At 39.5% G+C, this 13,110-nt stretch overlaps 1 protein-coding gene across 4 annotated transcripts in view; it reads right to left on the bottom strand.

Moving 5' to 3' along the window:
• The window catches only part of LOC134538301 (ras guanyl-releasing protein 3-like), a 224,174-nt gene that overhangs the window by 110,431 nt on the left and 100,633 nt on the right, over positions 1-13,110 (bottom strand). The window contains exon 1 of one of the 4 annotated variants that reach the window (XM_063379492.1): positions 790-948. The exons of 2 other annotated variants lie outside the window; for them this stretch is intronic. In XM_063379492.1, coding sequence (XP_063235562.1) covers positions 790-858 — 69 coding nt within the window. In that variant the 5' untranslated portion in view covers positions 859-948. Of the gene's footprint in view, positions 1-789; positions 949-13,110 lie in introns of those variants that run through there. One more of the 4 variants, XM_063379493.1, reaches the window with a different exon arrangement.

Genomic DNA, 13,110 nt, shown 5'->3' with positions numbered 1-13,110 from the left:
CATACAAACAAACCTTAACATTATTTATGTGAGTCAACAGTAAAAATTTCTTCATGAAATTCAGTCAACATGCCATAAAATAAATTTAACATCTAATTAATGTGTCTCTACAGTGTGATGAACACTGTGTTATAGATTGTTTATGATGTTAACTACAGGATTATAACGTATTTTTACCATTATTAATTTTATGACTATACATTATAACAAAATATTTTAAAGGACAGGTTTACTTTTATAAAGTTTTAATTTTAATACCCTATAGGATTTCTATGTTCACGAAATCAATATATAAAGAATAATCGCGCCGATGCGCCATCTTCTCAAGATTTCTACCCATAAAGAAGTATAACTTGCGTTAACAAGTACTCCCGTTCGCGCATGCGTGCGAACAGCGGAAAGCTAAAAAAAATATATATTTCACTTCAAACAACGCCCACTAATAAGGTACAACTCCCAGGGGCGTAGCCAGGGGGGGGGGGGTGTTAGGGGTTCAAACACCCCCCCCCCCCAGCACCAAATCTTTAATTAAATTTCTTATTCATCACTCAAACAAATTTCATATTAAAAATTAATAAACAATTTTACCATTACAATATTTAATTTCAAGTACCGAAAACTGCTAAAATAGCACTATTTTAAACCTTAAAATCCAAAATTTCTCGGGGGAGGACCCCCGGATCCCCCGCTTTAATACGGGGGGGGGGGGGGGGCGCCTGCTTCTTAACACCCCCCCATACACAAATCCTGGCTACGCCACTGACAACTCCAATAAACTCGACGACTTACGCGCTTCCGTCGCACGCCTGGGACCCTCCGCAACCCGCGACGCCCCGGAGTTCTGCCGGTTGCGTTCATCGCCGGAGACAGGCGGACCCGGCACGAACGCACAAACACGCACGTGCCCGGCGCGGTCGCTAGCTCACGCCGCACTGCGACGTCTCCGCAACACGGGCGTGTCGTCACTTGCCTTTTCCCGGTAGTCACTTCCCCCCCCCTACCACTCCTGCTCACCCCCACCACTCGCCGGCCTTCAATAGTGCGTCACATCCCCTCCTTCCCCCCTACATCATGCTACTGCCTTGCGGTCGCGTGCCTTGCCACCACGCCCGCCCCACACGAACCAACAGTGCCCCGAAAGGTCTTTAACCGGGCACATCAAAGGACAAACGCCATGCCGTACCAGCGATTTCACCGTATTATCTTACGTGCGGGAATACCGAAAGGAAAAAAAAAACATTAACAAACGGTACATTGGTAGAGACCTGTAAAATTCGCGGATTAATTTCGCGATAGCATAGAGTCCAAATACTTTTTGCCATTATTTATGCTTCAGTAATTGGGGCAACAGTTTATCTGAAGGACTCTGGGCCAGTGAAAAATCTTTTAACAGAAGAATAAATTAGCGAATCACGATCATTCCAGTCAACAGTTGTTACGAGTCGGTAACAAATCAGCAGATGTAATTTGCACGAGTGCATAGAGGATCGTGGAGTTGTATCCTTTAGGGATTTTAAATCTCGAATTTTTCCGGTCTCTATACATTGGTATTCAAAACAAGTTGTACTAAACTGCTCTCTCTCTCTCTCTCTCTCTCTATATATATATATATATATATATATATATATATATATATATATATATATATATACACAAACATACATACACACACACACACACACACACACGTACAGCTAAGTAGAGACCCGGAAATTTCGAGGATTCTTTTGATGCCAGTACCGTATATGCTCAAATCACGCGTGCCTTTCCTAATGGCTGATTTCTTACTATAGAACCTCTCCTTTTTGAAAGGATCGATGTGGTTGTGTCGCTATAATGTGCTTGCAGGTAGTTGACTGGTTCACGGTCGTAGAGGGGAGTATCCAAAGAATTGTACAATAATAACATAAATAGGGAGGTATACATAGGTATTTGAAGTTTAAATTGCAACCAAAATAAACCGCGGCATTTACGTGTTTCCGCAGACGAGCGTTACTGATATCACATCGCGTCCTTGATTCAGATATTTTTTTTTAATCATTACGGAATTTTTTTCTGTGATATTTTCGTCACAAATTAATCCAGAAATAACTAGAAATATTTTCGTGGTTTATCCTGCCATCACAAATCCGTCATATTTTATATATGTGTGTGGGTGGGTGTGGGTGTGAGTGTGTGAGTGTGTGGGTGTGTGTCCGTGTGTCCTTGATCCTGCAATTACTAATCGCTTCGCCTTGCCGGGAACATAATGGTACGTGCAACTCATCTGACAAAGCTGTACCCGTTTTAGCTGCAGCGGCAAACGCATAGTGCAACACCAGCCTAGCCCACTACACAAAAAAATTACGTACTTTTACAAAAGATTCCTTTTACAAAAGTTAAAGTTGCCAAGAAATAGTTTGTAATATTACAAGAAATTGTGCCTTTTTAATACACAAAGCTAAAGTTATTTTTTCGTATATGTATGTTATGCGTTTTTTTTGGCGATAGTACTGAATATTTATCACTATAATTGGCACATAATTTTATATTTTAATTGATGTTTATTTTAAGCATAATTTTTTTTTCAAACGTTGGAAAAGATAATAATTGTGCTTTATTTTGTTAGCTTATTAATGTAAGTTTTTATGCTTATTAATGTGAGTCGTTAATACAGAAGAATTATTCAGGGAACAATTTAAAAATAACTTATTTTTGCGGTGACACAATTTACAATTTTTTTTAAAAATATCTGTAGTTTTACACGAATAATTCTGTTCCTTTATATATATACACACACACACACACACACACCTACACACACATTACGGTGTATAATGGAGTCGTGTCTCGGCGTCTAAAACGGCTGGCCATTGGCGCAGCCTCGGGCTCTCCAAGGTCGTCGCCTGAGGCTTGAGCAAGGCTGCTGATAGCGCCGCCGTCTCAAGTTTCTCAACACTCCGGTTGCCAAATAATAATCCGTTCGACGATATCGGGCCATGCCAAAAAAAAAAAAAAGAAGTTTATTCGCAAATGTCACGAACGTGTTGCCGCGGGCCACACATGCGAGAGCCGGGTGGGGGGGAAAAAAAGCTCCCCCTCCCCCCCCCCATCACCTTCCACGACGCTCTTTTTTTTTTTTTTTTACAGACGTGGAAAATCTGTCGGGGACGTGGCGTGGCGGACAAAAATATGCTGGATGAGCGCGGGGAGAATTTCTTTCCGAACCAAGCTGGGGGGGGGGGGGGGGTGGAGGGGAGCGGGACGGATAAAGGGGAGAGGCGGGTATCGAACCTTTCCTCCGACGGTCTACTTCGGCCGAACTTCCAGCCCTGCGGCCCGTCATTGCTTCGTGAAGTCTGGGGACGCACCACAACGCCGAACGTAACAATAACGCCGAATATCATAACGCCTAATGTCAAAATTGACCACAACGCCGACAGCTAGAAAACTGCTGTGTACCACAACGCCGAAATACATTAACGCCGAAAAATTGTCATTGCAGGACTGCCACAAAGGTTACGTTTTAGGTAAGGTTAGCACACCAATTCATTCAGTTGTTTTACATTTTTCTCCTGTGGCCCCCCTTCGCCGAAAAATCATTTTTCGGCTTTGTGGTAATTCAGCGTTGTGGTACACAGCAGTTTTCTAGCTGTCGGCGTTGTGGTCAATTTTGACATTCGGCGTTATGGTATTCGGCGTTGTGGTAACGACCCGTGAAGTCTTCGTGCCGCCCGCAGGAGGAACATCGCCGAGGGAAAGACTCAGCCAGATGCACAGAGCGAGTCTCACTCTCAATTCGCCCCACAGGACTCTGGCTGCAGGTGGATCGCGATGACGTTAGTTGAAGACATCTATACTTGGGGACCGGACAAATTCGCGGTTTCAATTACAACTAGGATAGACTCCACGTATTCTCTATGTATACTCGGGCAACTTATCACCTGGTCGTTGGCTACCGACTCGGGACACCTATTTACTGCGATTCTCATGATCCGATACTTCTTTTGTTGAGTGTTTGCCATTGGCTCAGAGTCCTTCAGGTAAATTGAGGTCCAATCACTGACGCAGCATTAAGCTAAACGAGTTTGGATTCCAGTCTGTCTTGAAAGGAATCCGCGAATTTTTCCGGTCTCTATCTATACTTGGGGACCAGGATAAAAAAAAAATCCGCGTGTTCGTTGTTCTATATGATCTGTCTCATGCACACTTGGGTATATCCAACTGTGCGATGGATCCTGACTACTTGTAAAACATCTTAACCAGGGAATGGGAATAGCAAAAAAAAAAAAATTAAGGGAGGGGGGGTAAGTTGTTTGTTTCTGGACAATGACCAAGGTTTGTTGACCTCTAGAATAGACTCCACAGTCCTCTAAGCACTTCAAAAAAAAAAATGACACCTGTTCATTGGCTGCTGACTCGTGAGACGTCTCAAACCAACGTTGTCCTCACCTCGGCACAGGATTTTCTCAGTTTCTCACAGTTCTCCAGATAAAATGTGGGCCATTTGCAGAAGCGGTACGAAGGTATACTTTTTTGGATTTTAGCCTATCGCGAAATGAATCCGCGAATTTTTCCGGTCTCTAGTAATTTTAAAGTGCTGTTTTCTTCCATTTACCTATATATACCTATATATAGGTATATATGTATATATAATATTACCGTGTAACAACGAATGATGGGGTGTCACCGGGGGAATTCACCGGATACCGTCGGTTCACCGCATGACTTACTACCGGTGTTGCGAGTAGTCACTTCCTTCACTTCCGGGAACTTACGTGCAGGTTTCTTGTAGCTACTGTGCAGCAGCCCAGTTGAAGAAAATAATAGTGAGGGAACGATTTATAATCCTCTCGCATCCCAACATAGAATTCGTACCACTCGAATCTACTCATCGAATCCATATCTTAATCACAAAAGTTTTGAATGCATGTGAAATGTAAATATATATTTTTTTAAAAACAGTCAATCCCTTAAATATTAGTTTCATTAATATCTTGGATAACGATGAAGTTATACGTACGAAGAAAGAAAAACACACATAGGCCTCAAAAATTCAGTTTTAATTTAACACATTTTCTTCGAAATTATTCTTGAACTTTTTCCCCCTCAAAACTTAAGATTTCAAATACTAGAGATTCAATGGAATTCAAGAGTTCGATGATTCCACCTACCCATCCCTGGTATGTGTGTATTGACAGCGTTGGACGTTGGAAGGTGGCAGGAAGATTTAAAACTTAAATAAACTCCCATAATTAGGCCCAGGTATGTACTTTTCGTTCAAATATTTCAAAACCAACTAGATGTGTGTCGAAACTTTGGAGCATTGCCTGCGTTTCTTGGTTGGCTGGGTTTTAGTCAGGTACATGTCCATTGTAAACAATACCTAACATCAGCCGCCCAGTGCGGGAGCAATCTCGTCCTGAATGGCCCAATCAAATAGAGCGACGTCTTATCTTGCAGGTGGCAGGCAATTACATGGTACCAATCGCTAGCGCGGGCATACCTTATTGCAGTCAAATAAGCGAACAGATTATGTCGCAAAGCATTCATGCCACTGCCCATAATCACCAATAACGTGAATTCTTGGAAAAAGGGTTCAACTAAACTCGGAACTCTGATCTCATCCAAATACATAGAACCAGATAAGTAAAATAAATGATCTTTCGCAAAACAAGTTTGCACATAGATAGTCTGCAATTCAGTGTAACTTTATCTTGCACTAATGGTAATGGTCGGAAGAAATATTTCTTACGTGGCGTAGTTATTTTAGAGATGGTCAAAAATGGTCTATGTTACAGTTTGTGTTTCCTTATTGGCTCAATTAAATCCGAAATGAAATTCTTTCACCGATCAGTACCAATTAGAAAATAAACGTCGCAAGACAGCGCGTCACTTTATTTTATAGGTTCTTACGTGAACAGTCGTACTTCGAGAGCTGGATATTTAACACACTGAAAAATAAAAACATACTAGATATCTTGTTTATTTTATTATTTGGTTAATCTTGTAATAAAGTGAATTGGTCTACGACCGAATGAAACTTTCAGCGCCTGTCAAAAAATTGGCACAATATATTTATCAGTGTGTGGTAAGTTTTTTGAAATATTAAATTTTAAACTGCAAATTTTATTTTCATCTGAATTTCTTGACAATTTTTTTGTGCAGTTAAGTGTCGTTTATTTCTAAAAAGTAATTTAAAGTTAAAAAAAGAAAGAAACATTTCCCATAAAGTACATGTAAACGAGCTAGATATAAAGAAACATTCATGAAACACTCGGAGATCGAGTGGCAAAGTAGTAAGACTCTGGAAGCGCGTTCAAGAGGACCTGTATTCGAACCCTGCTTTGAGTCTGCCCATTGTTTTCATAAATAAATCCAGGCAAATGCTTGGATGGTTCTTTAATGCAGGCAAGGGCTGATTCATTTCCCGTATATTATTACCTCGCTCTGGTCTAGCATAAAAGCCTCAATGAAGAAAAAAATAACTTTTTAAATGGAAAATTATAAGCACGAAACATACAGTCAGGATTTAGAAACCTATAAATGCATATCTCAAATTAATTATAATATGTATTAGTATTATTTATAACTATCGACTATAATTGCATTGTACCGTCAAATGCAAATATATCAAAACAAAGGCCTCCTCCCCCCCCCCCCAAAAAAAAAAACACAATGAATAACCTATTCGGGTCAATTACAGGTCAATACTTCAGTTGAGAGGAAAAAAGGAAATCACCCAGTAAGAAACTAACAACACTTTAAAGCAAAATTTACTAATAGTAAGGCATTAAGAAACGTGATAAAAAAAAATTAAATATGTTTATATGCTTCACGTTTGAAGTGACAAAAGAAAATTTTCTAGTAACACTCAAGTTCATAGTAATGAAATTTAAAATATTTTATTAGCTGGAATAGGAGAGTGGATATGAACAATAAAAATATAATGTTTTTGTATACTTTAATACATTCTGAAAGTTAGGCTGATGATTGAAACAGATTGCCTACTGTTTTGTGTAACCCCATATTTTAAATTTTAAAGGTTTATTGATGTGGGCTAAGAAAGGAAAGACGCCAAAAATTTAAAATTTTGTTTTTTTAGAGCATAATTTATTATTCAATGGTATGCCTAAAGTCATCACTGACTGGCTGTTGCACATAGAATCCAGTGTGAAGTTACTGGCTTTTATATTTAATTAATTTTGGTTATGACTTAAAACGCAACAATACAGTACATTTTACACTATTTGATATTCTTCGAAAATCTCTCAATGTGTAATCTCAGCCTAAAGGAAGGCGTATGTTTAATATCAAACGAGAAAGTAACTTTATTGCCTAAAAACTGTTCGCATAGTTCCTTTTATCTTAAATATTGATACCAAATCTACTACAACTGTTCTACTTCAATAAGTGTATTCCTAAATATATATTTCTGTGAAATATTTTCACATGTGTTTTATTTGTGATTTACACTTATTTCACTGTAATGATTTAATTTTTTTAAACATGGATATCCATTTAACTTACTAATTCAACCTTTCGTCATACAGTTCTTAGTGAAATATTTCAGTTTCTGCATTTAGCTGATTCAAATCAATGATGTAATTTAGGCTACAACCTGAGTAAGCAACACCTAACCAATCAGCAATCTGCTAACTGGGGCTCAGTATTTGCTGAAGTGTGAATAGTGTACCTTGCGGTTGAAATAACAAAGCGTTGTGGCATCTGTGCGTCAGATAGTATTTTCCAGGACGTCATTTATTTCACGGATTCGTTTTAATCAAGACTAGACTCAACTTGCCCATAAATAATCAAGTTTTTTTGTTTTTATTGGTCAATAAACTAGGTCACATCCTTAGGCAATTCATACCCGGCTGGGTAATCACTAAAAGCAGGCATTTCTCGCGAAAAAAATTCTGAATGACTATTAGACTGCAACGAGGTATAACCCGCACCAACAGTTTCTTCCTTGTGATTGGCGGCCATCTGCGGGCCAATCAGGAGGCGTTTGCTTCCGCGCTGAATTACTGTGATTGGTGTTGTAACAATCGACTTGTTCCTGAAAGGAACTCACCCAATCACGAAACACAGACGATGCTACAGTGTTTTAACTTTCAGCTAATTCTTAGAACCTTTTCGCCAAATATGCATGCCCCTAGTTATTAGTTCTCCTTATCTTTTTTATAACTGGGCCTGTGTCGTCAATGTCATGCCAATAACACTGGTAGTCCAATCACAAACGTGACGAAGATGTATAAGCCTATGTGCTTCAAGTCTACTTTTCAGCGCAATAAAACAGCGAAATAATCGGGACACTGGTGATTCCAGTCACCAATCGATCTCATTTGGTAAAAAAAAAAAAAAAAAAAAAAGTGGCAAGCTCCAATGGTAAAATCATTTTTTTGTCTATCCGACCGAAAATCTGTCCCAGATAGGATGATTTTCACGGTCGATACACCCAATAATTGAGATGTTCGTTAGTAGTTTTGTAATTAAATTTTCGCGCGCGTTTGGTACAATACTCTTGTACCAGCGCAGCTGGTCTGGTATTTATTTTACCAAAAATTATGCAACCACCAAGAGTTGGCAAACAGATGCGCGTTTCAAATTAATGTACCTCACGTGACATTAAAGCTCAGCAAATACTCATGTGTTTTTTTTGCCACTCTTAGAAAACTATGAAACAATTTTATGCAGATGGCTTGGTTATGAATTGGCGTTTGCTAAAATTACATAACTATCGGAGTGCTTCTGAAACTATAACACTGGTGACAACATGATAACCGCGATAAAGTTGTTTGCTAAAGTTTGTTTTGTTTAAACTCTGTTAAATTTTCTATAACGCGTAATTGCAATTTTGGGTTTAAAATATTTTGTAAGTATTGTAAAAGGTACTTTTCTGGACTGTAGTTTATTCGCGTTTTCATCCAGGCTTTCATTATTTTTCACAGAAAAATACTTTTTTTTTCTGTGTTTACAAAAGGTTAATTTGGAAGCCAGTTGCCAAGAAATAGTTCTTAATACTGCACGAAAGATGTAAATTTATACTACACGTGGTAATGATTATTTTTGCATACATGAAAATCGGTTTTTGAAATAATACTCAGTATTTCTAAATTTTAAAACTGACTGGTGTTTTTATACTGACACAAATTTTTTATACCGTGGAAAAAAATAATCGAAATTTCAATAATAAATATTCAAATAATCTATTTAAATTATTGGAATTTATTTTCTTTTGCCGTGCGTATTAATGTGCACAGTTAACAATGGAAAGCTATTCATGGAACGGCTTGCAAATAAATGTTACTATTGGAGGTTCTGGGACAACACAAAGAAATAATGCTCGAGTGATAATCCGAACCCTGTGTTACTGCGAACACTCTTTTGAAGAGATACAGTTGTAATCATGAAAATGTACGAATTTATAAATATATGTATTTGTACACGAATATTTCCGTTCCATTTCCAAAAATAAGCTATAGTTAGGGGCAGGTGTTTTTCGCGAATAAATCTGATCGCTCGTTAGACTGCAAGAAGTTATGTTCGCGTTAGCGATTGTTTCCTTGCGATTTGCTGCCGTCTGCAAGAGAAACCATCGTCCTGTTTGGCCGGGCCAGTCAGAACGTGTTGGCTTCCGCAATGCACGACTGTGATTTGTGGGCCGACAGTAAACATTCAACGGAAAGAAACACAACCAATCACGGAACACGGACGATGCTACAGTGTTTTAACACAAAGCTGGTCTATAAATCTTTTCGCGAAAACTACATGGCCCTAGCTATAGTGTATGTATTTTTAGTGGCTAAATATACAGTTATAAGTCACAATCTAGGCACATACAGAAATTTTATTATTATTTTGATACAGTCTATAATGCAAATTGTTGTATACTTATGTGTCCGCTGCCATTGAATCACAGTTAATGCAACACGTTCTGAAGGACTATAAGTAGAGACCCGGAAATTTCGCAGATTCGTCTGGCTTCAGAGTAGAATTTAAGGTAGTAGGTGTGTTCAACCCATGTTTACATTCCCATTGGTTGATTTCTTAGCGAGAGCATGTTTATCCTCGTTAATTGGCACTACCCGATTGGCTTACTTCTCTCCTAGCTGGGCGTCGTTGGCTCACGGTCATAGAGGGGCGTGTCCAAGTAACTGAGGGCCAATCATGAACACAGTGCGAGAGTGTGAAGGTTTGCATTCTAACTTGCGACTAAATGAATGCGCGAAATTTCCGTGTCTCTAACTATAAGCCACGACCAAACACCTGAAATAATCACGAACTCCCCGAACAGAAGAAGTGTGGCAGTAGACAATGAACACTCGGCAACGATTTGCACTCGTCTGTAGAGTATACACAAGAATACACAATAAAATAAAACTTTTTTTAAGGTCTCTAGCCGTGTCGTCTGTGTTATTTTACTGTCTATAATTTGACCGTTCTCAAAAGTAACAATAGTGATGCCCATTCCTTAGTTGTCACACGCAGAAGCAACACACGATGAAAGGATGGAAAAATTCGCTGGTTTAAATGACAGAGGTAGAGACCTGAAAAATTTGCGGGTTCAATTCCTGTTAAAATTAAAATAATTATACCTTAGTGCGGCTTCTGCCATTGGTTCACTGTTGTTCTGGAGGACTGAGGGCCAATTAGAGACCCTCACTCATAGAAGTGTCGAATTATAGGTTACCCAGTCGAGACGACTCACAAGTCAGCAGCCAATGTACAGGTGGCATTTGCCCGAGTGTGTAGAGGATATTGGAGACCATCCTGAAGTTATTTGAACCCGTGAATTTTTCTGGTCTCTACTTAGAGGATATACTCCGAAATTCCCTACACATTAGGGCAACTGCCACCTGGTTTTTGGTTACTGAATTATGAGCCGTGTAGGCCGGGTTGCTTGTGATTCGTTACTTCGTTTGTTAAAGGTTTTCCATTGGCTCAAGGCTCCTTCAGATGAAATGTGGTCCGATCACCGAAGCAGAAAAAAAAGGTGAAAGAATTAGGATTCTAACCTATCACTAGAGACCGAAACAATTCGTGGGTTCAATGACCTCCAGGATAGACTCCAATATCCTCTACACACTCGGGCAAATGCCAACTGTTCATTGGCTGCTGACTTGTGAGTCGTCTCGACTGAGTGGCCTGTGATTCGACACTTCTATGAGTGTGGGTCTCTAATTGGTCCTCAGTTCTCCAGATTTACAGTGAACCAATGACAGAAGCAGCACTAAGGTATAATTATTTGAATTTTAGCATAACACGAAATGAACCTGCGAATTTTTCAGGTCTCTACCTATCACGAAATGAACAAACGAAATTTCTTTCCTAGTTTCTACACTAGTTGATTTCTTACAAACACTGAGCACCACGTTAAGTTAAAAAAAACTGCTCACCGAACAGTGACAAAAGGATACGTAGAAAATTGGTACTACATCAGACTATAGCGACCTGTACTGGAGATTTTGTTTTAACGCTTTAATTGTACTTCAAAAACTCCTTAAAGTCTTCATTACGAGGGGGAATGGTTTTACTCTATTTTACTGTTTCAGAATTTCGAGTCAGCAACTCTTTTCCAACACGCAGCTTTGGTCGTGGCGAGTTGTAATTAACGCGCCTTTTGACACGAGGAGGAAAAAGCTGTTGTGCGCGCGCAGAATTCCCCGTTTCAATTCGACCCGACAAAGGCGGGAACAGCGAGGCAAACCTCCATCCCGCGAACAAATAGCGGGCGCCCGTTCCACATACGCAGGGGAAATAATTACTGATCTGTAAATCCCTGCCCGAGCTCAGTTTAAATTTCAACTGTTCGTAACAACCGAGTTTCAGAGTGGACGTTTTGTGGCTGTTACACAGCGAACTGTTTTGTCTTAGGAAGCCCTGCTGTGTTCGTCTGTTCTGTCGGTGTTATGTTATCCCGTTCTTTTTTGACGTGACAACGTCTAATAAATCGATGAACGCCGGCTGCACGCACGAAAATGTGTCCCGTAGCGCACATTGTCCCGTTACGCTGTGTCCCGTTACGCTCATTGTACGCTTCCGCCGCATCTATCTCTCTTCCACTCGATTGGAACAATCATCGATTTTGATTTTTTCGAGGCACCTAAAACTTGAAACACTCCCATTCGTTTCCTACTTTTCCTATCATCGTCCTATCCTTAACAGAATAACACAGATTGGAAGAAGTTAAATAGCAAACATGTATAAAAGTTATAGTTAAAATAATCTGTTCGTTAAAGTAAATAAACATATTTGAATTAATGAGCGCAAATAAAAGTAAATTTATCAATTAAATTGTAGATTTAATTTCACTCCTTCTTTGTATCCGTACAAAATAGTGATAATTCAATAAAAATTATTCAATTTTATTCATAAAAGTATGCAATCATTTAATTAATGTTTTGTTATGACGTCACGTTAAACTATCGTCCGTAAACTGACTTTACAGACAACCAATTTTTTAAGTATCAGTGTTTGGTTCCTCCGTCTGTCGGTGTGTTGTCCAAAACTGTTGTTGGTCTGTAATTACTGTTTTTTTTTTTGCAACTGCCTCGTCGTTGTCGCCCCACCCTGTTCGTCTGTGCTGTGAAATTGTTCTGACTTAATTCCTTCCGAGGAATTCTCTGTGCTGTCCATACATTTAACATTTGAGATCGGTTGATTTTGGATTGTTTTCTAGGATTCGGTGTATTCTTTTTCTTTGTCCGTTCTCCGGGTTTTCTCTATGACATACAGAGAAAAATAGCAGTGGCGTATTTTCAAAATAATGATTAGATGGAATATTAATATTTCCCATAGCTAGGGACCAGAAAAATTCGCGGATTCAATGACCTCTAGGATAGCCTCCATTATCCTCTGCATTTCTCAAGTAAACACGCGTGTTCATTGGGTACTAAATTGTGAGGCGTCTCCACTGGGTAGCTTGTGATTCGACGCTTCTTTGGTCGATAGTCTCTCATTGGCCCAAAGAGCTCCAGTTAAACTGCGAGCTAATAGCAGAACCAGCAAGTAGTATAGGAATGACGGACCGAGGACAGGCGCCAGGCGGTGGAGCCGGGAGCCAGTCCGCCATCTTGGATTGTGACGTCACGGCGGCCATCTTGGATGGTTGTGACCTTGACATTT

Source organism: Bacillus rossius, chromosome 13, assembly GCF_032445375.1.
Source record: "Bacillus rossius redtenbacheri isolate Brsri chromosome 13, Brsri_v3, whole genome shotgun sequence".
Classification (NCBI taxonomy): domain Eukaryota; kingdom Metazoa; phylum Arthropoda; class Insecta; order Phasmatodea; family Bacillidae; genus Bacillus; species Bacillus rossius.
Note: the sequence above shows the minus strand (reverse complement) of the source record. Positions and strands in the feature narration are given on the sequence as shown.